The sequence below is a fragment of the Syngnathus acus genome, chromosome 8, assembly GCF_901709675.1.
Source record: "Syngnathus acus chromosome 8, fSynAcu1.2, whole genome shotgun sequence".
NCBI lineage: Eukaryota > Metazoa > Chordata > Actinopteri > Syngnathiformes > Syngnathidae > Syngnathus > Syngnathus acus.
The window spans coordinates 1,663,273-1,691,106 of NC_051093.1; the positions used below are offsets into that span (position 1 = coordinate 1,663,273).

Here is a 27,834-nt window from a genome sequence, read left to right on the forward strand (position 1 = left end):
TTGCATGCCTGCCTCGAGACTTGAACAGCAGGGGGCCTCATGTGATTCATCATGCGGGATCACTTTGCAAAGCTAGAGGGAGCAACAAGAACCTCACACCAGGACAAAGTGTGCCTGTGTGAAGTTATAATCACTGCAACACGTTCCTCTTTCTTTCTTATTATTAGACAATTTACAAAAGTCTGGTCAGAAGACCCGACGAGCGCCATGCACAGTACTGTACATTTTCTCGCCAGAAGGTGGTGCTGGTGATAACTGAACGTTTTATTGACCTGCGTTGACTCTCATGCTGACATGCTAAATATGACCGCTAGGTGGCATCATGTCCCGACGAACAAGTACTATGTGCGCCTGCAATTCGTTGGCTCAAATCTGACCAAGATATGAAGCATTTTGACAACATTTTCTGCCGTTTGCCCTTCTGATCGTGATGCAAAGAATTGATTGAATTTTGTTTGTTTTTTTAGGTTGATAAACTGTCGTCCATGTTCAGGCGAGACGAGGCTGAATTTGCGGAAGGGGAAGCGCGCTCCTGCGGTGCCATGACGCAGCTCGCCTCCTCGTCGTGCAGCAGCCGCGCGTCCTCCTGCAGTAGTCCATCATGACGAACCCGCGTCCACGGAGGGAGGGGACGCATATGCAATGTCACCGTTGACGAGGGGGTGTGGCGCGGACCGACTCCCATTCACCAAAACAAACACAGCCCAGCCCAACCCAACCCAGCCCAGAACGCGTATCGCGCCAGAGAGACGTGCCGCGTAGCAAGTTGGGCCGCTCGGAAACCCCCGCAACCAGCCATCTCTATTGTGTGTTGGGGGTGGGGGGTGTCCATGGTGCATGGGGCTCATCACGTCCGGAACCAGATCGGATTACGCAGATATTCAAATTCTGTTTTGGATGCTACACTGTGGCCTGGACATCCCCGAGATGAGGATGCAGTAACCAGGGTGAGACAGAAGTTATTTACATTCTGGATGGATTAAATTTGCAGCGGTTGGATTTGACAATGAACCGGATTATTTTGTCGCTGTAGATTAACAGCCCGAATCTTCCTCGCAATCGCCATAAATAGAGCGGCCCCGATGATGCTACACTCTAGCCAGCATACTGTGAGGCAAAAATGAAGTCGTGTCTCTTTAAGAGCGCGTTTATGGCAATTAACATCACGTGAATGCGTGAAGCGATGTGGAATCTTTTCCCACTCGCATTGTAGATCCCGTAAAGCCAAATGTGATGCAACAACAGCGCATTTTGGCTCTTCTTATGAGAATTCCTGTTAATTGATTGGGGTTTTAGATCGTTTAAATGGTTACCTACAAAAAAAGAGGCTGCGAGGATAAGACCGAGCACATTAATAGTAATATCGCTGTTGGCATTGCAACTGTCACATTTACTGTCTGCCATGCATTGATGTTTGCTGACAGACGTAAATTCTAAAAGGTTGAGTTTTTTTTTTTGTATTATCGGCCTTTACTAGTTAAGGCACGGAGAATGTCACCTCCCATCATCGCAGCTGAATGTACAGTTTGTCAGGAAATGAGTGGAGCCTGGGCGAGCAAATGCAGTTTGGACCGGGGTTTACTGAAGGAAAAGGGGAGTTGGAATGGAGGATGAAGGGGAACTAACATAACGACCTAACAAAACAATAACTGGACTGACACAGAACAGACAGACAAAGACGTGAGACAAGAAACAAGAACGAGGGTGGTGAGGGGCAGACAGGACTTAAATACAAGACAGGTAACGAGAGGCAGGTGAGGGTGATCACACTGATCATGGGCAGACACAGGAGGGGAGGGGTGAGTACACAGAGACACTAACAGAAACCACGACAACATACACATTACAAAATAACCGGGGACGCGTCATGACAGAGTTGGGATTTTGTAAGATGACATCATTTTAGGGATGTCTGATTTTGTAAATATAATTAATTAATTAATTAATATACAAACAAATGAGACAAAATCTTTTTTCTTGTTTGTTTTAATAATTTTCAAAATAATTAATTGAAATTTAAGCACGTCGAAGAGTGCTTGCATTTCCGTTCAAAGGGTCATGACAATTGAATGTACTCTGCTGTGCAACAGTGAGTTTTCATGTTGTTGAATGCTCGTGTCGTTGCCCTCCAGGCCTTGAGCCGCGCTCTGGGTGGCGATGAGCCATCACGGTGGCGACGGAAGGGGAGCTAGCCAACGTGCCAATACTCCACCCTCTCGGCACGCGCCCGCACCCAAACTGCAGGTCCAGCGCTCCCTCTCGCGTGACACCATTACCATCCACTTCTCCGCTCTGGGCAAGGAGGAGGACGACGAGGAAGAGGAGCTTTATGGAGGGAAGTCAGAGCTGGATGCTTCGGGAGCTCTGGAGGTTTGCAGGTCAAAAGAGGACTTGGTTTTTGAATCGGAGAGCACGACGGCTAGCGCTCACGCAAACGTCGGCTCTTCGGCCATGACAATCATGTCCACCTTGAGCAACCCTCAAGTGAGTTGCACTCCTCCCACCAGCTCCTCTTGGCCTTCCGAACATCCCTTCGCCAACCTCCCGGCCACGAGCTCCAGCTCCTCTTCCCCTTGCAAGTCGTCCCGACCTTTCCTCAGCCTGGTCGGGTCCATGTCCAACGAGGCGGAGGCCCGCGAAGCTGCCGTCGCGCCGTCGCACGCCCGCCACAGACACTTGATGAAATCTTTTGTCAAGTCCCTCTCCACAGAGACATCAAAGGTTGAGCAGCAGGAAGACTCCGTTCACCATGTTCTTCATCCCGCCCTCCACCAGCAACAAGCGCAGCCGTCGCAGCGGCCGCCTCCTCGCAACATGCAACTCTTCAAACAGTTCTCCCAGCCTCGCTTGTCCACCGCCCCTGTCGTGGCCACCCAGGTGGGCGGAGACTCTAAAACGGCCCCCTCATCTCCCACTGTATCGCCGGATGGCAGGTCCTTCTTCAAGGTTCAAGAAGTAGAAGCCAAGATCGAGGATACAAGGCGGCGTCTCTCCGAGGTGATGTCAGACCCCCTGCAGCTTTTTAGTAAGATCATGGGCGAGGAATCGGCCACGGGCAGCCCCCATCGAGCCAGGTTGCTGTCATCCAGTGCGTCAGAGCTGAGCGGCATTGCGGGGGTCAACGGACACTCGGAAGGTTACGGCAGCAGCATCAAGGAGGAGGAGGGAGCAGAGGGCCAGGAAGATGAAGAAACGCCCACCGGGCACGGACCCGATTGTGTCGTCCTCTCCTTTCCTCTCAGCCAGACCTCTGCATCCGCCTTGGCCAGGTCTCCGTCGCTCAATCTGGGTCGTTGCTCCATGTCGGCCCTGGCGGCCCGCCAGGAAGACGAGGACTTTTGTGAGCTTTACAGCGAAGACTTTGACTTGTGCACTGACACGGAGACCCCGGACGGGGATCGCCCCGGATCCCGCGGAAGCGCTGGCGAAATGGAGATGGAGGAAGAAGAGGAGGAGGAAGCGGCAACTGTGCCTTGGATGGGCCTGGTCTGCCTGACCCAGTTGGTGTACGGGTACTTGGTCCTTCCGCTCCCGCCGTATGTATGCGCGGTGCTCCACGGCACGTTGGCGGGCTTGACCTTGGCCATTCTGGTCCTTTGGCTGTCAGCTCCGCGGCGCTCCCACTTGGCAATGAGGAAGCAAAGACGCAGGACAGAACCTTGGAACGCGGCCCGGCTCGATATCCAAGAACCGGGCATTTTCAAGGTGAGACATCCGGATCTTTGCTGCTCAGCCAGTTGCACTCAACCCTCTTTTGTCTTCCCTTCTGCACGGCCGTCGCATCTCAGGGCTGGATGAACGAGATCCACAGCTACGACCCGGAGATGTACCACGCCACCCTGACGCACTCAGTCTTCGTACGCCTGGAAGGTTCCATTCTGCGACTGTCAAAACCAAACCGCAACATCTCCCGCCGCGCCGCTCACAACGAGCCTAAGCCTGACGTCACCTACGTCAGCCAGAAGATCTACGACGTGACCGACAGCAAGGTGCGCTAAACCTGCCCAAAGTCGCGAGCGTGCCCATGTACGCCGCTTTCAGCCCTGACCTTCTCAACTATGTCCCCTCCTCCAAAGATCTACCTGATGCCACAAAGCCTAGCAAGAAAACGAGTTTGGAACAAGAAGTACCCCGTTTGCATTGAGCTGGCCAAGCAGCAGGACTTCATGTCCAAGAAGACCCAAGAGGACGGGAAGCCCACAACGCTGGACGAGAAGGCAGAGCAAGGGGGCAACAAGGTTGAAAAAGCCGACACGTCCGCGGATGAGCTAAAGAAGCCGATGCCGGGAGGAGGGGATCTGACAATCTACCTGTTTGGGAGGACCGGGCGGGAAAAAGAGGAGTGGTTCCGGAGATTTCTGCTGGCGTCCCAGATGAAGTCTGATGGCCGAGGCGGCCGTCTGCCCAAGAGTGGTCAGTGTGCGATGCACCAAAATCTTCGCCCTAAATGCCACAATGTCCATTTGTTTTGTTTTAGCCTCGCAGCCCTGCTACAGCCACCAGTGTGTGGGCAGTCAGGAGGCCGACGGCCGAGGAAGCTCCGACGAGCCGTGCCACCCTCAGCCTCGCCGCCGGGAGAGCTCCTCGAGGCAGAGGACGCTCTTGGACTATGACGTGTACATGGCCAAGTACCTCAGCCCCCGGCCCGCAAGCCCGGCCGCCGCTGAAAGTCCTGGCGGACGCAGCCCCGACAGGAGCCCTTCGAGCATCAAAAAGGTAAGGAATGTGGTGAAACATCATTTAGATGAAAGTAGTGCTTTGACATCACCCTGTGGCACATTGTTGCGATTATTTGCACTGGGAGCATTTGTGAAATTCAAACAGCTTGGAAATTGGCAGAACAGACGGTTGAACTTTGGAGGTTCTGCTGCAGATGGTTCTGCTTCTTGATGAGTTGTAATTGATTCATTTCACTTCTCTTTTGGAAAATCTAGAAAATAAGCCTCTATATTTGGAATGTAGCGCTGCAAAATATTGTTTGATGTGGAAAAACACCCTCTGCCAAACCCGAAAAAGAGCTTCTGCTCCGTTTTAAAGCAATAGAATGTGCTCGGCGAAATAGGAAATTGAGTATCGTTGTATTTTTTCATTTCATTTTTGTTCCATCTAACCGTTTTCCCCTCAGAGGCCCGGGTGTTCACATGAGTCGGCCGAACCAGAAGCCTGGGTCAACGCTTTTTTGGGGAGAATATTCTGGGACTTCCTAGGAGAGAAGCACTGGGCCAACGTCGTCTCCAAAAAGATTCAAATGAAGCTCAGTAAGATCCGGGTGGGTGCTCCCCTTAAATTGATCTCAAATCCAACTCAAGTGCGCTTTAAGTACCAACGCACTGAAAGACCCTTTTTGGGTTTTTTTTTCCTTCCAGCTGCCGTATGTTATGAATGAGCTCACCTTAACGGAACTCGATATGGGCTTCTCCATGCCCAAGATTCTCTGTGCCTCCAAACCTTCTGTGGACCACCAAGGTAGGAACCTGAACGTGGATTCGCACCCAAAATCTCCCTTCGCCCTTGGCGATGACATCGGCGAGCGATGGTTGAGTTGATTTTCAGCTTGCACTTTTCTGAAAAATAAAACAAACAAACAAACAAACAAACAAACAAGCACATGTCCCACAAAAAGTGCTTTTCCGTCATTTTATGCCAACTCATTGAAATGACACATCTGTTTTTAGTTACTTACGGTCTTGGGCTATTCACTGAGAGCTCAGATATTACTACAGGAAGTTCACCCAGCTAGGAAGTGCAGCTGCCCGAGGCCTGACCTTTTCATCTACGATGACAGGATAAAAGTACTCTTCTGGCAAGGGATGAAATGGCTCGGCGCTAACAGCAATGGTTTTATCGCCATGGCAACCACAGCCACGTAGGTCAAAAGCTTTCTTCTTGTCTGGCTTGTCCCTCCAGGTTTGTGGTTCGATCTGGAGGTCTCCTACACAGGCTCCTTCCTCATGACTCTGGAGACCAAGATGAACCTCGCCCGTCTGGGCAAGGAGGGCGAGGGCCTTGGCGAGCACAGCAAGGAGTGGTCAAGGCCACGCACTTACTGTCTGGCGGACAGCGACGAGGAGTCATCCAGCGCCGGCTCCTCCGATGAGGAGGATCCTGCAGAACTTTTCAGTGACAAAGCCGTTTTCCTCGGAGGCGAAAGGTGAGCAGAGCAATATCTGAAAAGCCACACGAACGTGTTGGTTGGAAGCGAATGTTCCCACCTTCTGACCTAGCGCTGAATTACCTGAGCACCCAGCCGCTCCTTCCCATCATGGGGCCTTAGCAACTTGTCATTAAGAAATAATCAGCGTGACTCGCTCTCCGCTCAGCTACGTGGGAGGCCACAGGCCCAGCAAGATCATGCGCTTTGTGGATAAGATCGCCAAGTCCAAGTACTTCCAGAAGGCTACAGAGACGGAGTTCATCAAGAAGAAGATGGAGGAGGTGGCCAACACGCCGCTGCTGCTCACCGTGGAGGTGCAGGAGTGTCGAGGCACGCTTGCCGTCAACATACCGCCGCCTCCTACCGACAGGATATGGTAAGTTGACCTTTTATGCTTGAGGGGATAGCGCTAGTGCCCTCTGCTGGATAACGCGTCCCATTAAGGTGTACTTCTGGGCGCTCAGGTACGGCTTCCGCAGTCCACCTCACCTGGAGCTCAAAGCGCGGCCCAAACTCGGAGAGAGGGAGGTCACTCTTGTCCATGTGACCGAATGGATCGAGAAGAAACTGGACCAGGAGTTTCAGGTACTTGAACTGGTTGTTCTGCACACTGCGGTCCAATTTCAAGATGCATATGAATGTGGCAACCTTGAGAGCAGAGCATATTGCATGCAATTTGAAGATGCAGGTTGGAAATTGTAAAACGGCCATGCAATAAATTTTTGGCTGCATGCCGAACACGCACTTCAAATCAACGATAGCCGTTGTCATAAATTCAGTAGGGCTGGTGCTACCCTGTGGTACCCCGAAAGTCAAAATATGTTTTGTCCTCCCGACAGAAAATATTTGTCATGCCAAACATGGATGACTTGTGGCTACCCATCATGCACTCTGCCATGGACACGCGTTCCAATGCCAGCTCAATGAGCGAGTCACACGATGCCTTGAGGGGCCCAGAACCCGAAGAGTCCGAGGTCTGCCATATGTGAAGGCGACGTCCGGACTGCTGTTTTTTGTCACCGTGGCAACTGGATGTCGTGGCATTTTGAGAAGTAGCCATTTGATTGAACAATAAGCATTTCAATCTGTGAGTTACGGTTACACCAAACTTGAGTTGTACGCTGCATATTTAGTGACCTTTCCGACGCCTTGCGAAAAGTTTGTCAACCTGATTGACATTTGGCACGAAGGATGAGTAAATAATTATCCCCCATGGACGAATTTCCTATGGAGACTCTTCCGGCCATCTTTGCTGTGTGTGCCTGGCACGGGTTTGCAAACAGCTCAATGAACGAAACCTTGTTCCTTGCGGGAGAAGTACTTGAGAAAGGAGGCGGTGCTTGTATGGATTGAAATGTACAGTACGAGCAGACGCAGCAGCCAAACGCGTTGCCGAAATCCAATGAATGTATTTATGAGTCGCTCGTTCACTTGACAATGTGCTTCTTAGCAACACTTTTCATTCAAAAGTTAGTCATGTGATTTTATTGCCAAAGCATTCTTGCAGTGCGGCTCGAAGGGTCATTAGTGGCCAACGTCTGCAGTAGAGTACTCTTGCTTTCAAATCTGTACATTTCACTGACTGACAGTCATCTGCAGGGGGAATATTTATATATATTTTGCCAGCTCAACAGGATTAAAATACTGACATTTTGGGGTCTGTTTTCTGGATTTCAGCCATATTGTTTCAATCGTGTCAAGACATCAAGCCAACAAGTGCATCTTTTGCCATTCAAAAAACATTTTTCTGTATTGTGTGCAGATCTGCCAACATTTAGTTGCTTTACAGGTGACGGTTTCTTGTCAGTGTCACTGAGGCAGAAAGTGCCTTTAAAATAAGCAAACATTCCTCCACAGTGCACCATTTGCAGCCACGCTTAAAAAAATGTACCATTGTTGTACAAATTGTTTCCACAAGTTTTGATGTTCATTTGCACTGTGAAGAAACATTGCTGTTGTGTTCAGTGATGTCAGAATGTTACAGTTCAGGTCATTGTGTATCAATTAAAAAAAAAAAAAGCTAATAAATGGGAGTCATAATTTGATATGGATGAAGCAAAGAGCATTTATATTAAACATCACTTTATTAGGACTTCACGTAACCTGGGAAAATACTCAGAACAGACACCTAGTTGTTCAGCATCAAGCATTTCTGGTTATCCTAGCATTTCCAGTTTAAAAAAAAAAAAAGATCAACTGCCAAGTGATTGTAAAAATAACCGCCTCTCAATTGTGACAATTACACTACAACTGTGTCTTGCTTTAAAAGAGAAACTTGGGAAAGTTGCCAAGAAACTCCAGTTATAACAGGACTTGTGATTTTTGTTCTTGCACCATTTCTTTTAAACCTGCATGACCACCAAATATGTCAACCAGGATTCACATATAGTGCATTATTCATTATGTAAAACAAGACATTAAATGAAACTTGTTCTTAAGAGGAAAATGTGCTTTATTTGAATATATAGCACTCTTCTAAGCCAAGTGGATCCAGTTCCGTTCAGGCTGTCGTGGGGGGTGAGACGCCCTGCGTGATAAAATAGAAATGTATTAAATAAGTCAAACAGCGACAAACCTGGCATACAATAATATATGGCGCTGAATCCGATTTTAAGTTTACTTCATTGTACATCAAGAAGTCTAACGCATTTGAATCATTATGAACAGCGCCAACTTCTTAAAAACGCATTCTTACATAGTAAAGGCCTCTGTGGTGCACCACGTGTTTGCTAGCCACGTGGCTGCCTGCTACGTGACAACTATTTACGTGACTACCATGGCTTAGCATTCACTTCTGTGAGAAAAGAAAAGGGTCAAATTAAACCACCTTTTAATTCTCCATTAGTCCGGATTGAATCAAATTGCTTACCATAACATTTGTCAATCGATGCGGCCTAGTGGTGATGATGACGCACCCTGAATGAATGAGTCATGAAAATATAAAAAGCGACATAATCAAAGCGTCATCTTGCAATGAAATTTATAAATAAAAAATAAATTAAGATTTTTTTCGGGCACGAAGCCAGCTCCTCCGACGAGAATCCGTCTCGGCGGTGAAAACATGTTGGGCAGTAGCCTGCTCCCGGAAGTGATCTGAACCATTTCCGGCGCCTGTCCTAGTCTCTTATTTGCTGGCACCGCCCCTCGGGACGGTCCCTCCTCCACTCCTGTGTCACGTCTTCCCCAAAGTCCCACCCCCTCCCAGGTTTCATTTCAGGAAGCGAAAAAGCTAACTGGTATGGCCGGAGCGCTGCCACAATGCTGTTTTCGACTCTCGATCAAACCTTTCACAACATTCGCGTAGCCAGCAAAATGACGTCTTGTATGGAGTGAACGGACGTCAAAGACCAGTCGTCTCCTTTCGTTTCTCAGACCCTAAATGATGGACTGGACAGTGAGCAGCCGGGCCCTGCTCTGGTGCATGTTGCTCTACTATGCCGCTCTGCCACTCAAGGTATCAACTAGCACACGTTTGACTTAACGCAAGTGAAAAACTAATTCTTCCAGGTGATAACGGCACTGGCTACTATTAGCTTGGGCTCAAAGTATGGTGAGCATACTTTGCGTGTACCAAAAGCACATCATGGGCCAGGGAGCTTCACAGACCCTGACGTATAAACGTAAAATGGCGTAATTGATGACGTCGAATTTGTTTACAGAGTGACAATTTTGGTCAGATGTTGATAGGGCAGTAGTATGCTAAGGCGGTTGATACTCTTGTGACTGATGTGTCGTAAGAGCAGCATGTGTTTTTGTTATCGTATCTGTTGATTCAATCGTGTTGCACATCCTCCACTCAGCCCAATAAACATCAATCCAGCTGTGATGTGAAAAGCCGGTGTAATTTTCACCACAGGAGGCAGAGCGTGTATGATGGTCGATGGAGAGTGCAGTATGCAACTTGCTAACTTGCCGTAGGTGGGTGTTACAGATGACCAGAGATGCATGGAATGGATGGATTGCATCACAGCAGAGGAAGTAGATTTCGAGTTTATTGCAGTGAACTTGGGCTGGCACTCGGAATTATTGGTTAGTTTGCAGATTTTATAAAGGGCGAGCATTGAACAAGGCAGATTGATGAAAATCCAAATTCTGTTGATGGCAACATTTGTGGAGCACGCCGGAATCGCACGTCTGTGTGGAATTAACTTGTTTTACCAGTACAAGTTTTCTCCGGAAGCTTCATTGCACATTCCAAAAACCATCCGTTTTTGCTTCATTGAAAATGCCAAAGCTACACCGTACTGCGAAGGGACAACGGTAGCTTGCTCTTATTTGCTGCTGGTTGCTAAGTGACCCAACGGGAAGTAGCCCGGCGCCTTTTTCCGCTGGCTTGGAGGGAAAGTCAGAGTACTTTGATGTTTGTTGCCTGTTCCTGATCTCTGCGGACTTGTGGTCCCATCGCAGCGCACCAACACAGGCCACTTTGCTCACAAATAAGTTGCGGTCTTGCGCTATCTTATCACAGCTGCAGATTGGCTACGCGTGCCCACGCAGGGGTCCAACACGTGACATGACCCACGCTGGGCCGAAACACCGCCGCGCTTCTGATAAGCGCACATGGGCTTCAACAAATACACGGCGGCGATGTGAAATTTGCTGGCTCGATGATGACAAACTTGAGCTCAATGCGGATCGTTTGATCATTTTATGTTTGCGCATGCTAATGATGCCTCCAGTGTTGTATTGCGCATGAGCAGTTTCATCATCTGCCTCGCATTGGTGTCTGGAATACAATTGGGAAAAGCTGACAACAGTGGACATTTCCTCCATACAGCTAGTGTTGCTTTTTCCTTCTCCACCTTTGGCCTCATTGTTGTAGTTTTTTTTCTGCTAACAGCACATTACCGCTGAGGGGGCGGCGGGTACTTTGTGTTCATCTTAAGGGCACTTGAAATCCCCCAGACTCCACCCATCAAAAGTGTCTAAATGCTGAGATGAGTCTATTAGCAATTAGCGATGGCTAATCTGCATCATATCCACCCCCACCCCAAGGACCCTTCAGGGGGATTAGTGCGGGATTTCCATCAATAGCGGCGAGAAGATGACAATCTTGGCTGCTCCGTTGTTGGTGGCACAACAAAAACAAAACAGTGTAACTTTGTTGTCCAAGCTGCATTTTGCGGATTCCAAATCAGCTGAAAGTCCCCTAAAGCGTGCTTGCACATCACTAGCCTCATCACATTATTGTCAAGTTATTTCAACTTGTTTGCTAAAATGTGTGTGTGTGCATGTGCGTGTGTGTGTGTGCGTGCGTGTGTGAGGAGGGGGGTTCTGATTGTGCAGAGTCGCGGCTACTGGACTCTTATTTGTGGAATTTGTTGTTGTCTCTTGTTTTCTGAGAACATTCCAAAATGACATGCTATTATGCTAACGGCGCTATATCAAACTTTTCAGGACGCTGCACGGAGAAACTTCCTCCTTCCTTTATGCTTTACGTATTTTTGGTTTTGGGTAGGCTGCAAACATGAGTCGCTGAGGTATTTGAGGGGGAGTCCCCTGGCGAGGTTATCTGGTTTTCTTCTCGTTTCACTTGCACCACAGAAATGTAGCATCAGCATGTTGTTCAATGAAAAAAACTTTGATGCTCTTAATTGCACGTGACAAGGCATTTCGGTAATGACGTTGCTGTTTGTTTTTTTGTTCGTCTTGCCTGCCATCTTTTCAGGTGTTTTGCAACGCCGGCACGGTTTCGCTCCCCGAGAGCTTGCTCTTTGTGTCCACTCTGGATGGAAATTTGCACGCAGTGAGCAAGAAATCCGGTTCCATCAAATGGACGCTGAAAGAAGGTGAGCGCAGACTTGTTTTATTGTCTGATAGCTACCCGAGAAGGTTTCTGAGATGACTGCAGACGTTGCGGTTGGGCCGCACTTGAGATCTCGCTTTGACTGTGGAAAAATGTGTAATGATTAACGGCCAGGGGGGGGCAAATACAGCGCAGGCTGCTGTCAAGGTCGACACAGGCGAGCCAACAGGGCCGTCTTCTGCGCTTGCCAGAGATAAGACAGAAAAGAGTTGCCTTCTGCAGTGACCACAACCCTAACACCTCCCCTCTCACACACACACACACACACACACACACACACACACACACACACACACACACACACACACACACACACACACACACACACACACACACGTGCACGCTTGTTGACTCCTTCGGGCACGTCTAAAGGATCAGGACCATGTGGTCCACAACCTGTGTGTTCACACCAGCAAGATTATAATTCTTCTTACTTGTCTTTTAACTGGGGCCATTTTCAGAGTAGTGATTCATTTTTTAGTGTACCGTATTTTCCGCACCATAAGGCGCACTTAAATGCCTTTAATTATCTAAAAACAGAAAAACGAAGGTGCACCTTTTAATAAGGTGAGCCTTTTGTGTGGACCGAATTCCAAAATCTGTAAAGTTGTTTTGTGTGGCTTGTGTGGCACACAGAGAGGTAATATCCTGGCGTAATATGTAGACTCGATGAACCAATCAGAGGACATGACGTTTTATGTAGATCTGGGCAAAAAAACAATCACGCAACACGTAGAGTACGTACCTCCGCCGCCATTGATAAATAAATACTATCGGTTTGTGCAAAGCAAACGGCATTAGAACCTTCTAAAATGGCATCGACAAAGAGACATGCCTACAAGGCACAGTTCAAGGTTTTTGGAAAGCCGGGACCATTGCCGAAGACCAACATGACAAGGACGAGACAATTAACCTGAAGCGCCTTATGTTGTGGAAATTTTCCGGACTATAAGTCGCTTTTGAGTACAAGTCGCTCCAGCCATAAAATGCATAATAACAAAGAAGAATGACATAAGTCGCACTGGAGTATAAGTCGCATTTTTGGGGGAATTTTATTTGATAAAATTCAACACCAAGAACAGACACATCATCTTGAAAGGCAATTTGAAATAAAAATAGAATAGAGGCAACAACAGGCTGAATAATTGTACTGTATGCTAACATTACATGACACATAAACAAGAAACTGAGCACGTGCCTGATGTAAAATATTAAGAGTTATTCAGATAACTATAGCATAAATTACATGTGAACAAGTTTACCAAACCATCGGTATAACTCCAAATCACTGAATCCAATGAAATCTTCATCCTTTGTGTCACTTTCAAACAACTTCGCTAACTCCAGAGGTAGAAGATGCAGCGCTTTCTCTTCTATGTGACTTACGTCAACTCATCGTCAGTTGCAGTTCCAATTATTCCACAGGCCTAGAGCGCCCTCATGCGGTTTAGTGTGAAAATAACAAGTAAATTATATAATAATGTGTTAATAATTTCACACATAAGTCGCTCCTAAGTATAAGTCGCACCCCAGGCCAAACTAGGAAAAAAACTGCGACTGGAAAATACGGTATACAAAAACGATTTCATGCTGGTCGACCGATTTCTCAGAATTTCAAAACAACATTTGCCATTGGGATGAATAATTTCTGGTCACCGTCTGTTGTGCTGATTGATGCATCTGTCACTCTTGAATGTCAACTTTTTGTCCTTCCAGATCCAGTTCTTCAGGTCCCCACCCATGTTGCAGAGTACGTTGCTTTTAGTGCTTTCATGTATTTCCAACATTTTCACTGGTCCTTCAATTGCTTGCTGTCGGTGCGACATTAAAGGCGCCCTTGTTTTTCTTCCGCGTAACTTCCAGGCCGGCCTTTCTGCCCGACCCCAATGATGGCAGCCTGTATTCTCTGGGTGGAAAGAACAATGAAGGACTCACAGTAAGAGCAGATGCCTTGAATCTTGTCTCGCTCTCATAAGTTAGCATCCAATAATAGGATGTTCCCATTGGCTCATGTGTATTTGTCGTTCTTAAACAGAAATTACCGTTCACCATTCCGGAGTTGGTGCAAGCGTCTCCCTGCCGCACTTCTGATGGAATCCTATACATGGGTAAGGCCCATCCCGAACTCTGTGACGTCAGTTTGCAAAGTGCAGCAGATAAAAGAGGATGAGAACTCAGATGCAAGGAAGCTTACAGCCTTCCGCCCTGCACCAAGTGATCGCTGAATACTGACTAATGTGCGTGTGTGCGTGTAGGTAAGAAGCAGGACTTGTGGCATGTGGTGGACCTGTTGACCGGTGAGAAGCAGCAGACACTGACATCATCCTTTGCCGACATGCCGTGTCCGTCCTCCTCTCTACTCTATCTGGGACGCACGGGTAAGCAAAACGAAAGGCATCCCAGTTAACGCGTCGTCATTTGTGCGGCGAGTCGAATCGTGATGGGACCTGTTCCACTGAATCCACTTTGAAGTCATGGAGCTCCTTTGACGTTTTTCTCCTCAAACGTTTTTGGACGCGCATCCGTCAGGGTATTTATTACGCAGCAGCAAGAAAATGATCTTTGGCGCGACGCCTGACATTCGAATCAAGTTTTACTTTTCTGCATTGACAAGCTGAAATGGATACTGGCCGCTCTCCCTGGCTTTTGTTCACGTTGCATAACTTGCATGGCCTATTCAAAGTGGAAACATTGCGTCCCCGTTTCAGAATACACCATCACCATGTACGACACCAAAAGCCGCGAGCTGCGCTGGAACGCCACTTATTCGGACTATGCCTCCACCCTTCCCGACGATGACGCCAAATACAGTAAGGCAGATAGCGAGCCAGCGTTGGTCGCCACGCTAATCCGGGTGACTCCGCCCGCAGAGATGGCCCACTTTGTGTCCAACGGCGACGGGCTGGTGGTGACGGTGGACATCGAGTCTGGCGACGTCCGGTGGGTCCAAAACTACAACTCTCCCGTCGTGGCCATGTACATCTGGCAGCGTGAGGGCCTGCGCAAAGTCGCTCACACAAATGTCGCTGTGGAAACCCTACGCTATCTCACCTTCATGTCTGGAGAGGTGGGCCGAATCACCCAGTGGAAATACCCCTTCCCCAAGGAGCAGAAGCCGGACAATAAGCTGATGTAAGCAAATAGAAGCCGCTGGTTGCTTTGCTTTTTGCTCTGTGTCGGGGAGCTCCCAATGTTTGGTTTAGTTTTGAGTCTAAGGCTCATTTCCCCCCTTTAAGAAGGGGGACCGGAGGGTGTGTTCCAATTACAGGGAACTCACACTCCTCAGCCTCCCTGGTAAGGTCTATTCAGGGGTGCTGGAGAGGAGGGTCCGTCGGGAGGTCGAACCTCGGATTCAGGAGGAGCAGTGTGGCTTTCGTCCTGGCCGTGGAACAGTAGACCAGCTCTACACCCTCGGCAGGATCCTCGAGGGGGCATGGGAGTTCGTTCAACCAGTCCACATGTGTTTTGCGGACTTGGAGAAGGCGTTCGACCGTGTCCCTCGGGAAGTTCTGTGGAGGGTGCTTCGGGAGTACAGGGTGCCGAGCCAACTGATAAGGGCGGTTCGGTCCCTGTATCACCGATGCCAGAGTTTGGTCCGCATTTCCGGCAGTAAGTCGGATTCGTTCCCAGTGAGGGTTGGACTCCGCCAAGGCTGCCCTTTGTCACTGATTCTGTTCATAACTTTTATGGACAGAATTTCTAGGCGCACCCGAGGCGTTGAGGGTTTCCGGTTTGGGGACCTCAGCATTGCGTCTCTGCTTTTTGGAGACGACGTGGTGCTGTTAGCTTCTTCAAGCCGTGATCTCCAGCTCTCACTGGAGCGGTTCGCAGCCGAGTGTGAAGCGGTCGGGATGAGGGTCAGCACCTGCAAATGGTCCTCGGTCGGAAAAGGGTGGAATGCCCTCTCCAGATCAGGGATGAGATCCTGCCCCAAGTGGAGGAGTTCTTGGGGTCTTGTTCACGAGTGACGGCAGGATGCAGCACGGGATCGACAGGCGGATCGGTGCAGCGTCGCCAGTAATGCGGACTCTGTACCGGTCCGTCGTGGTGAAGAGAAAGCTGAGCCAAAAGGCAAAGCTCTCAATTTACCGGTCGATCTACGCTCCTACCCTCACCTATGGTCACGAGCTATGGGTCTTGACCGGAAAAACGAGATCCCGGATACAAGCAGCCGAAATGAGTTTCCTCCGCAGGGTGTCCGGGCTCTCCCTGAGAGATAAGGTGAGAAGCTCGGTGTTCCGGGAGAGACTCTGAGTAGAGCCGCTGCTCCTCCACGTTGAGAGGAGCCAGATGAGGTGGCTCGGGCATCTCATCAGGATGCCTCCTGGACGCCTCCCTGGAGAGGTGTTCCGGGCATGTCCCACCGATAGGAGACCCCGTGGACGACCCATGACGCGCTGAAGAGACTATGTCTCTCGGCTGGCCTGGGAACGCCTTGGAATCCCCTGGGATGAGCTGGATGAAGTGGCTGGGGAGAGGGAAGTCTGGGACTCCCTCCTAAAGCTGCTGCCCCGCGACCCGACCCTGGATAAGGGGAAGAAAATGGATAAATGGATGGGCTCATTTCCCCGCATCCTGTTGAACACCTCTTCAAGAATGTAAAGCATGCTCTTTGATGTTTCTTTTTTCATTTTGTGATAGGGCCACTTTGTATGTGGGTAAATATTCCACCAGCTTGTATGCGTCTCCCTCCCTGGTGCACGATGGAGTCACAGTGGTGGTGAGTGCCTCAGGATAAGGATGTCAACATAGTCGTGTTTGCTGTCACCTTTTAGTAATAAACTCGAGCTGAGCCCGCAATGGGAAAAATGTTGAAGTGGGGTGAGTGCCTTCGTTTGTGAATGGCTTAAATATTTGTTTGGGTGCGCAGCCTCGAGGAAGCACCTTCCCCATGTTGGAGGGCCCCGACAGGCAGGAGATGGATGAGGACGAAGAGTGCGTCATCACGCCCAGCACCAGCGTCCAATTCAATGCGGCGCTCCGCCAGCGCAGGCGCATGAACTTCATGCGCAACTACCTGCTGCTCATCGGTAGGCCCACCGCACGCCGACATCCTCGCACTTTACCGTTTTAAACACAAGAGGCTCGCCTTCTAGGTCATCACGAGACACCGCCTGAAGCTCACAACAAGATCCTGGAAAGATTCCCTGACAACTTTCCTCGTAACCAAGGCAACGTCATTCCACCGACTGGCAACAAGAAGGCTGAAGAGGTGAGCGTGTGTGTGTCCTTCCATTGTGTCCTTCCATTAAAAAATATATATATATTTTATTGGCTTGTGTGAATGTGACTAATGCTGTGGTCCTCAAGAGTAAAGGTTTCTTTGGCTGCTCGCTTTCTTCATCTTCTAGGAGGAGGACAATGTTGTCAGGAATGACATTCCGCCTTCTCCTATGCCTGAAATCTCGATCCAAGAACCCGGGCTGAGTGGTCGCACCGTACGCCCGGAGGCCCCTGTGGACTCCATGCTCAAAGACATGGCCACCATCATCTTTTCTACTTTCCTTCTGGCTGGCTGGGTGGCCTTTGTGATCACCTACCCCAAGGCAAGTTAAATAGCGACATCTAGTGGAGCAATAATTGTTGCACTGTCCTTTTAATCATGCTTTTGTTTGAAGTTTCAGCTTCCGCCGTAGCTTGTTTCCATATTTCACAACTGACAAGAAACCACAAGACATTTTTTTTTTGTCCAAGATCCTTTAGTGCCTTTTTTGTTGCAGAGTGTCCACAAGCAGCAGCAGCTGCAGCACCAGGAGTTCCAACGGCAGATGGAGGAGAGGTTGGAGATGTTGCAGAGACAACAGCCTTTCCCCACCGCCGACGCGTCGCTTCCTCTGGTCTCAGACAGCGACTACCTGGAAGCGGCTCGTGCTCGCTCGGAATGCTCAGACCACAGCAGCCCCAACGTGACCCCGCGCGCCTCCAACCATTCCAACCTCTCCCTTTCCGAGCTGGGCGCCTCTGCCAATGAGCACGAGGACGGAGGTGAAGTCAAGATGGCGTTCGTCGACGCTCCTCGTTGTCGAGAAGACACCGTTGACGGTTTGTCCTTTTTGTCTCATCAGAGGACGACTCCACCATTGTGAGAGTGGGCAACATAACGTTCAATCCCAAACGAGTGCTGGGTCACGGCGCCGAGGGCACCATCGTGTACAAGTAAGTAGAAGAAAGGTAGACGGGATTTGGTTGTCGGGCTCGGCTCTCCAATCTATTTGGCTTTTGCCGCCAGGGGTCAGTTTGACAACCGTCAGGTGGCAGTAAAAAGAATTCTCCCGGAGTGCTTCAGCTTTGTAGATCGGGAAGTTCAACTGCTGCGGGAGTCGGACGAGCACCCTAATGTCATTCGATACTTCTGCACCGAGAGGGACCGCCAGTTCCAGTACATTGCCACCGAGCTGTGCGCTGCCACGCTTCAAGAGGTTCGCCGTCGTTGGCTCAAGCGTTTATTTGGCATAGTAGGGTGTGTGTGACGTTCCGCTCCGTTGCGTTCTGTCCAGTATGTAGAGATGAAAGATTTTGACCGTCGCGGACTGGAGCCGGTGATGCTGCTGCAGCAGGCCACCTCGGGACTGGCTCATCTGCACTCCCTCAACATTGGTCATTGTTTTTAAATGCTTGTTCTGCATTTTCGAAAAACACTACATCGTCCGCCCCCGCCTCAACCTTGACTTCTCCCTGCAGTTCATAGAGACCTGAAACCTCACAACATCCTGGTGTCCATGCCCAACGCCCACGGGCGGGTGCGGGCCATGATCTCCGACTTTGGCCTGTGCAAGAAATTAGCAGCGGGCCGTCACAGTTTCAGCAGAAGGTCCGGCGTGCCGGGGACGGAGGGATGGATCGCTCCCGAGGTTCTCAGCGAGGACTGGAAAGACAACCCGGTGAGTTCAAAGTCCAGCTGTGCCAAATGGCCACATATCGGAGAGCTATAGCATCTACACTACAGTACAATTCTCGTTTCTGTCGACTCACCGCTGATGTTCACAGTATGTTTTGTCTCTTGTCCTTTTGAAGACCTGCACTGTTGATATCTTCTCTGCCGGATGCGTCTTCTACTACGTGGTGTCTCAAGGTCGCCACCCTTTCGGCAAGTCCCTGCAGAGGCAAGCCAACATCCTGTTGGGCGCGTACAGCCTGGACCATCTGCAGACCGACAAACACGGTGAGGCCCGAACCTGATCGCCAGGGGATTTGCGAGCGCCTCGTCACGGCCCGTCTTTCTGTCGTTGTCTCGAACCAGGCGACATCGTGGCTCGAGACCTAATCGAGCAGATGTTGAGCATGGAGCCTCATCTGAGGCCCTCGGCCGAGTGTGTTCTCAAGCACCCTTTCTTCTGGAGCCTGGAGAAGGAACTGCAGTTCTTCCAGGTCTGTCTTGTTAGTCGCACATAAATGAAACGAGTCGAATCGAATGGGAGTCATGGGAGTTAGGGTTAGGGGGGTTGGGGGGCAGAGCGGGCTAATCTTGTGAGCTGCATTACTTGCATGCTTGTTGTCGCCGGCAGGATGTGAGCGACAGAATAGAGAAGGAGCCGCTGGACGGAGCCATCGTGAGGCAGCTGGAGCGAGGGGGGCGTGCAGTGGTCAAGAGTGACTGGAGGGAGCATATCACGGTGCCGCTGCAGACGGGTAGGACACAAGAAAAACGCCGTCGCCCCGCGGCCGTGGCTCATTCATCCATTTTGTCCTTTCGTTTGACTTTATGGCCAAGGGCAGATATGTTATGAGCCTGGCGCTTTGAAGGCTCATTTGATGTTGTATTGGTGAACAAGGTTCGAAATTTAGGAAGCACGTTCCACATGGCATAAAAAATAAAAACATATTTCTCTAGTTGATGTAAGTTACAAGACTCCGATTCTAAGCACTTTGTGCTCTAGGATGTTTAACCTTCTGTGTTAGGATGAAGCTCTCTGAGGCAAATTTCCATGTTTGTTTTCAACACAACATGCAATTCTCATGGCTTGCAGACCTGAGAAAGTTCCGTTCCTACAAAGGCAGCTCAGTCCGAGATCTGCTCCGTGCAATGAGGAACAAGGTAAGCGTGCGGGTGCTCTCCTCCTTTGTGCTCACAACTTCATGGCCATGGCCTTTCAGAGCCTGACACTCGCCTTGTTTGAACAGAAACATCATTACCGGGAGTTGCCCGCCGAGGTCCAGGAGACGCTGGGCTCCGTCCCTGATGACTTTGTTTGCTACTTCACTTCCCGTTTCCCCCACCTGCTCATGCACACATACCTGGCCATGCGGACGTGCGCTGCAGAGAGGTTTTTCCTGCCTTACTATTCCATCGCGGCAAAAGCGGACCACCTGCCACAAAGTCGACACCCATCGACGGACTCATCGCGACCCCCAGAATCCGCACACTGCTCACAAGCGGAAGCGCAGGAGGGACACGGCCCTGTGGGACCGCACCAGTCCTCTGCTTCTGCAGACCTGCCGGCCGAGACTGTTGAAGCGTTGCCGTCAGACCCGCACTGTCATGTGCTCACCTCTGAACCCCCGACATCTCATCTCAGGTTAAGTGGGTCTGACGGTAGATCGATGCAAACGTAGTTCGTCCGCATCTCGCACACGATTGGCTTTTTCACCTTAAAGAGTGGCGGGCCAGTCGCTGAGTTTGGTACCGGTGAGGACCAGGCCTGCAGTGCTTGGGAGCCACTCAACCAGAACAGCTGCTGCACCGTGGATTTAACAAGTGCCTTCTTGACTTAAATGCAACAAAGCTCAACAACTCAAAAGGTTGTTGGATTGTGTGTTGTAGCGGAACTGAGTATTTTTCTATTTTCATTTTAATATCAAGTCCAAAAATAGTATTTGTCCCAAAAATGTCCGGCCTTCTATTGTGGGAATTGTTGATGATAATTGTTGAACATATGGGGTAGTTTTATTGTGCAATGTTGTATTTTGCAGTGAATTTGTTCATCGCCAAGATACTGTATGAATATTTTTATAGACTTGGTCCATGTGGCAAATGTGCCTTTAAAAAAAAAACTCAACAAAAGCACGGCATCACTGTGCTGAATGGCTCCAGACGGTTGTAGTTGACTTTTGTAAAGCGCGATGTGCTGCGAGTGGACCTTTGTCTGAGGTTTTCAGGATGGAAATACTGCAGGTATTTTTTCTTTAAATGATGTGATTATCTATTCAAGTGTGACTTTTAAGGTCAATGCAGAATGCTCGTGCTTTGGAACGTTCCACATGTGTGTCAAAATGAAGTTGATAACTTGCACATTAAATTCTATTTTGTTTTTTACTGAAATTGACTATGGTGTGTATCGGTTTAGTCTATTTCAACTGGTTGAATCATCAGCGTTCATGTTGTGCAGGTGTTTTCAACAGTTTTTTTTCCAAGGGACCACCATTATAACCAAGAAGTAACTTGGGGACCACTGCTTTGGCAGAATATTGTTTTATTTTACACCGAAGGAGAATAGACATATACAGGCTATTTATTTGCATCTCTGTCTATTTTGGGAATTTCAGCTGCATTTGACATCATTTGGATGGGTAAGTGATTTACAAAATTACCTGGAAAATAAATAAAATCTAAATAATGAATTAATTTTATTTAAAAAAATGTTACAATTATTTTCCATTTCCCATTTCGAGGACCACCTGCAATACCGCCTCGAACCACGACAGGGTCGCGGGCCAAGGGTTGACAACACCTGATGTCGTGGTTCACTTGCGGCGTTGTTCTGTTCCAGTTATCTGTGATTTGGGTGTTGTCCGCCTGTTGCTTAAATGTATAGTGTTCTCTGGTAATTGTGTTCGGATTTTCAACTTGTTTTGACCTGTTTACTCTTTTGGTCACACATTATTTCTATTTCCTCAGGCAGTCTGTGTGTCAATTTGACCTTCGTTGATTGCCGTCGTTGATTTGTCTTTTAAGGACACGTGACAAAGACATTGGGAAGTTGCACTTATGTTTCGCACTTCTAAGTTACTTTCACTCGGTTGTTTTGTTACCGCGTCAGTAATCGAGCAGTTGATGACGTCCAAATTTTGTTCGAACAGTCCACCATGGCTTTATGTGTCAAGCTAGGTGTAGCCGTGCTTGTGGCTTCAGCATTTTACACATTCTCCGATTTGGGTCTCATTCTCGACAGCAAACTGGTTCAAATTGGCGAGTCCAGCCCCCGGGATGTACTCGAACCACCACGAGTCAGTGACGTGCGAGTCCAGGCCTCCCGGTGCCTCATGTCCCCGGAAAGACGCTTCGACTGTGCCCGGGACCGAGCGCTCACGAGGCGACAGTGTGAAGAGCGGGGTTGCTGTTACTTTCCTCTCAACGCCTCGTCAAAAGCTCCGTTGTGCTTCTACCCTCATTCGTACCCGGGCTACAAAATGGGCGACCTGACGCCCACTGCACGAGGCCAAGCTGCCACTTTGACCCGCGCCTCGCCGTCTTACCTGCCCCAAGATGTGGCCACTCTTCACCTGGAAGAAAGCCAAGAGTCCGCAGGCTGCCTGCGCCTCATTGTAACAACTACCCACCGCCCCCTCGCAATCAATACACCTAAATAATCCCCAAGGTTATCAAATATTTGCTTTCTCTGCAGTTGAAGGATCGATGGTCAGACCGGTATGAAGTTGAACTCCCCACCAGAGTGCCTCAGGGCAAAATTAGTCACCAAGATGCCTTGTATGCCATTGAGTACCAGTCCAACCCATTTGGATTCATTGTGAGACGTGTATCAAATGGAAGGGTCATGTGAGTTAATGTAAAGCACAACAAATAAGTATGCTGTTTTGCTGAGCACACACTGCAAAAAACATTTGGTATGTATGTTTTATGTAATCTACATCATTCTAATCCAATGCTCATTTCTCCCTGTTATTTTTTTTTTTTTTGTGCCCGTTTAGTATGAATAGCACGGTGGCTCCTCTGCTTTTTGCCGACCAGTACCTGCAGCTGTCCACCACTCTGGCCTCGTCTCTAGTGTCAGGCCTCGGGGAGCATTACACGTCTCTCCGCCTGGACCTTAACTGGACCTCCCTGACTCTCTGGAACAGGGACATGGCTCCTCACGTAAGTATGCTGGACTCGTTTAGTATCAGCATAGTATGCTTCGATATCGGCATACCAATACTGACAAGCCACGTCCGCACTCTCTTTTCTCCAGGCTGGTGCAAACCTCTACGGCTCGCACCCGTTCTACGTGGTCCAGGAAGGGGACGGACTGGCGCATGGGGTCTTCCTTATCAACAGCAATGCCATCGGTGATGCCTCTGTTCAATAAGAGCTACTCTTCACCCGTCTTCTCCTAATTCCAAGTGTATGCCCATGTGCGTGTCTAGAAGTGATCTTGCAGCCACTGCCGGCTCTCACGTGGGTGACCACGGGCGGAATCCTTGACCTGTACGTCTTCATGGGTCCCGACGCTCAGACCGTCATACAACAATACCTGCAAGTCATTGGTACAGTATGCAGAGTCAGCAGCGACCTTCTGCTTTTTAAAGGACTGCCATGGAAAGGTTTTCTTCTGTAGGTTATCCGGCGATGCCTCCGTATTGGTCACTGGGCTTCCACCTGTGTCGCTGGGGCTACAATAGCACGAATGTCACCCGGCAGGTGGCTCAGCGGATGCACGACGCTAACTTCCCCATGGTACCTTCATGTGATTGTGTATTCCAATCTTTTAGCCCAGATAAAATTGACACTTCACTAAACTAAGAAACCAATAGTGCACATATGTTGAAGGTTGTCATCTGGTAATTGGCTTATTGGCGATTATTTATTTTTTTCCCCCCTAGGATGTGCAGTGGAATGACCTGGACTACGCAAACAAAGGCAGGGTCTTCACCAATGACCCAGTGCGATTTGGGGACCTCAAAGAGATGGTGGAGGAATTTCACCAACGAGGCTTGAAGTACGTCCTCATCCTGGTGGGGGGACATTTCCAACCGGCTGCCAACTATTTGCACTCAGCAGGTGGCAATATGACCCTTGCTAAAATGGCGTGTGTGTTGCATTCCTCTTGAGGATCCTGGGATCAGCACCACCAGTCCTCCGGGAACGTACCATCCCTTCGAGGATGGAATCAAACGAGATGTATTCATCAAAAATGCCAGTGGTCAACTCCTAATCGGCAAGGTGGGCTTTCAATTTGAAAGTCTGAAACGTAGCATGTGCCAAGAACTGTAAAACAAACGCATTTCCTGCGTGTGCCTTCAGGTCTGGCCCGGTGCGACGGCCTTCCCCGACTTTACCAACCTGGAGACCAGACAGTGGTGGGAGGACTGTATTGTGGATTTTTATTCCAAAGTACCAGTGGATGGATTATGGATCGTAAGAATATAGCGTGCGCCAAAAAACGTGAACGTTGGCTTGGTTGCAAACGGGAATCGTCCTTAGGCATGACTGCCTGTTTGTCTTTCTGTGCCTTGGGATTGGCCGGCCTAATTCCAATTCCACGCAGGACATGAACGAACCAGCCAGTTTTGTGTCGGGTTCACTGGAGGGTTGTCCTGAGACGGAGCTTGAGAAGCCACCATACACGCCCAGTAAGCCCGCATGGTTGCTCGTTATCGCTATCCTAGTGATGGATCAAATACAGTGCGCAATATTCAGAGCACCTATCTGGGAAATATTTGTGTGCGTGTCCTAAACAGGGGTGGTCGGAGGCCGCTTGAGCTCTTTCACTCTCTGCATGTCGGCTCGGCAAAACGCGTCCACTCACTACAACCTGCACAACATGTATGGACTGACTGAAGCGTTTGCCACTCACAGGTTGGTCAAAATAACTCGTAGTGTTACATCTCGGGCCGAGGTGTGCACCCTCAACGTAGTTTGGTTTTTAGAAGCTGCTGTGTTTTGGGGTTTGTAATGCCCTGCGACTCTGACTGATTGGCAAAAACATAGGTGGCATACGGCAGACTTGCCGTCTGTTTGGAGTTCAAAGGGCAAATTTGCATTTGTCTCGAGTGGCTTTTTGCAAACGCGCTTTGTGTCGTGTGGGCTCCGATGCTGTTTGCAGCGCTCTAGTGAAAGCACGCGGGAAGAGGCCCTTTGTCCTGTCTCGTTCTTCCTTCCCGAGCATCGGCCGCTTCTCCGGAGTGTGGACGGGAGATGTGAGGAGCAACTGGGAGCAACTTGCATACTCCATCCCTTGTGAGTGCTTGAGCGTCTTTGATGCACTCCATTCGGAGGCATGACCTTCGTCTGTGTCAAGATTGTGTACGTTTTGCCCTCAGCCGTGCTGAAGTTGAGCCTCTTCGGGGTGCCCCTGGCGGGCGCAGACGTCTGCGGCTTCGGAGGTGACACTGCGGAGGAGTTGTGCGTGCGCTGGATGCAGCTCGGGGCCTTCTATCCGTTTATGAGGAACCATAACGATCAGCCGTACGCTGTAAGACACGCGCCGGCGCCATGACATCGCGTCGAGCCGCGCTGCTGTCTTCTCTCACGGTGCGTCTTGACCGTCGGCCACAGCCTCAGGAGCCTTTCGTCTTCGGGCAGAAGGCCCAGGCGGCCATGCGGAGCGCGCTGAATCTTCGTTACTCTCTGCTACCCTTCCTCTACACGCTCTTCCATCACGCACACACCTCTGGGGACACGGTGGCCAGGCCTCTCTTCATGGAGTATGTCCCGTCAACACTACATCTTGTGCCACGACAGTGACGCAGACTTTTGTCATTGCAGGTTTCCCACCGACCCTCACTGTCAGACCATAGACCGACAGTTCCTCTGGGGGAGTTGTCTCCTTCTCAGCCCCGTGTTGGAGGAGGGCGCAACGGAGGTGGCCGCCTATCTGCCTCCCGGGACTTGGTACAACCTGCGCACTGTGAGCTGAGCGGCTTTGATTTGAAAATTTAATCGTTTAGCACGAGTGCAAACATTGCGCTCTATGTCAGGGTCGGCTGGCATACAGTACGGGCGAGTACCGGCTTCTGCCTGCCCCCCTGGATACCATCAACATCCACGTGAGGGAGGGCCACATTGTCCCCCAGCAGGTCGGGGCACCGCTATTGCCGTCATCGTACATGAATATGTTCAGTATGGAGGAACGACGCTGTGTGTGTGCATTTTGCTATTGAATGAACTAATAATTTGCCCCCAAAACAATTAATGAATTTTAACAATGAATAGAGATTTCTGGTAAGAAAATGATAAAGGTCTGAAGAAGATGAGTAGAAAAATGGGACTGGTGGAAATATGCAGCTCTATTTTCGATGATTTTTTATCTGCGCTTGATTGTTGTGGTATGCTCAACTGGTTTGTCCGGTTGCCTCCAGCTAATGTCTACAATGACATCCGCATTGAAACGCTGAAGGAATTCTCAAAGGAATGTTTCCATTCGCTCAAGGATGATACAGTGGTATTTGTATTTATTTATTTGGCTAATGAAGACAAGCAGTATAGAAAATAGATGTCTGGATGAATGTCCCATTTTCACATGTTGATTTTCTTTCTACCTTTTCTGGAAGGAGCCAGCTTTAACGACAACGGTCTCACGCAGGAAGCCTTTCTTCCTAACGGTGGCGCTGTCAGCAAAAGGCTCAGCCCAGGGCGACTTGTTCTGGGATGACGGCGACGACATCGATAGCTTTGAAAAAGGAAATTACTCTTACGTGGTCTTCAGCGCCAGACAGGTCGCTCGAACTTCCCGACCGAAACGGTGACTTTCTGTCAGCGTACAGGTGACATCTTTCTGACCTTTACCACGGTTTCAGTCGCAGGTTGTGAGTGAGCCCATCCGGCTAAACGGTGCCCTGGATGGTCTGGCGCTGGGAGGACTGCGGGTGTTTGGCGTGCCCTCGCCACCCCGATACGTGGTGGCCAACGGCATCAGAGTGAGGGATTTTACGTATGACCCTGACACAAAGGTGAGTGAGCCAACACACGGTGATGACTTTGCAAAAGGATAACACCAGCTCTCTTTCGACAGCTTTTAAAAGTCGGCAGTTTGACCTTGCCCATGTCAAAGATGTTTGCGGTCCAGTGGGCACTGTGACGCGCCTGTTTTTTCTGCCACCGGAGATGAGACGTAATTTTTCTTGCAGGTATTTCTCCTGCCATCTTGTTTGATTGTCACTGCTACACTGGATCTTAATGATGCCCACTCTTTTCGGGGTGGTAAATATTAATGTATTTACCGTATTGGCCCGAATATAAGATGAGTTTTTTTGCATTGAAATAAGACTGAAAAAGTGGGGGTCATCTTCTATTCGGGGTCTAGACATTATACCCATTTTCACTTGTGCGCAGCGGTAAGTTAAAGGTTGCTGGTATCGACTGAGTATGTTGCTGTGATCGTGTTGTCCGATCGCGGTTTGCTTCGTGTGTGTGTTTGGTGTGTTGCAGAGTGTATTTCATTTATGGTTATTTATTATTTTTTGCCAATAATTCAATAAAGCAATCAAAACTGAACCACGTCTTCCCTCCTGTGTTCTGACCGACACCCGGGGGCGAAAAAAGCATAACTATCCGAGCCAACCCCCTATACCAGGGGTGGGCTATTCCGGTCCTCGAGGGCCGGTGTCCTGCATGTTTTCTATGTCACCCTGTTGCAACACACCTGATTCAAATGGTCAGATAATTAGCAAGGTCTGCAGAAGCTGGATAACAATCCTGATCATTTGAATCAGGTGTGTTGCAGCAGGGAGACCTATAAAACATGCAGGACACCGGCCCTTGAGAATTGCCCACCCCTGCCCTATACCAGGGGTCTCAAACTCCAGTCCTCGGGGGCCGCATTCCTACATGTTTTCCAAGTTTCCCTCGTTAAACACACCTGATTCAAATGATCAGTTCATCCTCACGTTCTGCAGGAGCCTGATAATTGAATCAGGTGTGTTTAACGAGGGAAACTTGGAAAACATGTAGGAATGCGGCCCCCGAGGACTGGAGTTTGAGACCCCTGCCCTATACAGT

At 49.4% G+C, this 27,834-nt stretch overlaps 2 protein-coding genes and 1 long non-coding RNA gene across 5 annotated transcripts; 2 read left to right on the forward strand and 1 right to left on the reverse strand.

Moving 5' to 3' along the window:
• Positions 1-307: 307 nt before the first annotated feature.
• Positions 308-21,223, forward strand: LOC119126081 (serine/threonine-protein kinase/endoribonuclease IRE1-like). 2 transcript variants are annotated; one of them, XM_037257113.1, is made up of 31 exons: positions 308-947; positions 2,133-3,705; positions 3,789-3,989; positions 4,077-4,413; positions 4,478-4,716; positions 5,126-5,269; positions 5,367-5,466; positions 5,908-6,151; positions 6,321-6,530; positions 6,619-6,739; positions 11,823-11,943; positions 13,677-13,710; positions 13,824-13,896; positions 13,996-14,068; positions 14,216-14,338; positions 14,669-14,770; positions 14,831-15,092; positions 16,602-16,680; positions 16,831-16,990; positions 17,057-17,172; positions 17,312-17,506; positions 17,681-17,945; positions 18,026-18,116; positions 18,190-18,379; positions 18,458-18,557; positions 18,642-18,841; positions 18,975-19,122; positions 19,201-19,328; positions 19,466-19,589; positions 19,928-19,995; positions 20,082-21,223. In XM_037257113.1, the coding sequence occupies exons 2-31, from the start codon at positions 2,158-2,160 to the stop codon at positions 20,511-20,513; spliced, it is 6,228 nt and encodes a 2,075-aa protein (XP_037113008.1). In that variant the 5' UTR covers positions 308-947; positions 2,133-2,157; the 3' UTR covers positions 20,514-21,223. The 2 variants fall into 2 exon arrangements, with proteins under 2 accessions (XP_037113008.1, XP_037113009.1); XM_037257114.1 differs by lacking the exons at positions 308-947; positions 2,133-3,705; positions 3,789-3,989; ... (5 more) ...; positions 6,321-6,530; positions 6,619-6,739 and adding an exon at positions 9,342-9,608.
• Positions 7,897-9,261, reverse strand: LOC119126169. Its single transcript, XR_005098598.1, has 2 exons — positions 8,850-9,261; positions 7,897-8,681 (listed from the first exon to the last, which is right to left on the reverse strand). It is a non-coding gene; the product is annotated as an uncharacterized LOC119126169 (long non-coding RNA).
• Positions 21,224-21,623: 400 nt separating the features above from the next.
• Positions 21,624-27,043, forward strand: gaa (glucosidase, alpha; acid (Pompe disease, glycogen storage disease type II)). Of its 2 annotated transcripts, XM_037257140.1 has the most exons (19): positions 21,626-22,442; positions 22,523-22,674; positions 22,827-22,992; positions 23,087-23,183; positions 23,262-23,381; positions 23,453-23,571; positions 23,718-23,849; positions 23,947-24,057; positions 24,139-24,252; positions 24,383-24,467; positions 24,576-24,693; positions 24,941-25,074; positions 25,158-25,309; positions 25,393-25,541; positions 25,603-25,744; positions 25,815-25,913; positions 26,388-26,552; positions 26,634-26,786; positions 26,849-27,043. In XM_037257140.1, exons 1-19 carry the CDS (start codon positions 21,984-21,986, stop codon positions 26,912-26,914), a joined length of 2,733 nt encoding a protein of 910 aa, XP_037113035.1. In that variant the 5' UTR covers positions 21,626-21,983; the 3' UTR covers positions 26,915-27,043. The 2 variants fall into 2 exon arrangements, 1 of the variants encoding a protein (XP_037113035.1); XR_005098577.1 differs by having other exon boundaries at positions 21,624-22,442; positions 25,815-26,278; positions 26,388-26,786.
• The last annotated feature ends 791 nt before the right edge of the window (positions 27,044-27,834 follow it).

Excerpts from the sequence above, each read along its gene's own strand:
- LOC119126081 (XM_037257113.1), top strand. The coding sequence starts at position 2,158 with ATGAGCCATCACGGTGGCGACGGAAGGGGAGCTAGCCAACGTGCCAAT. Across the intron at positions 14,339-14,668 it reads ACTCTATCTGGGACGCACGG|AATACACCATCACCATGTAC; the intron begins GTAAGCAAAACG and ends TCCCCGTTTCAG. Across the intron at positions 19,123-19,200 it reads TCTGCAGACCGACAAACACG|GCGACATCGTGGCTCGAGAC; the intron begins GTGAGGCCCGAA and ends GTCTCGAACCAG.
- gaa (XM_037257140.1), top strand. The coding sequence starts at position 21,984 with ATGGCTTTATGTGTCAAGCTAGGTGTAGCCGTGCTTGTGGCTTCAGCA. Across the intron at positions 24,468-24,575 it reads GAAGCCACCATACACGCCCA|GGGTGGTCGGAGGCCGCTTG; the intron begins GTAAGCCCGCAT and ends TGTCCTAAACAG. Across the intron at positions 25,914-26,387 it reads GCCACATTGTCCCCCAGCAG|GAGCCAGCTTTAACGACAAC; the intron begins GTCGGGGCACCG and ends CTTTTCTGGAAG.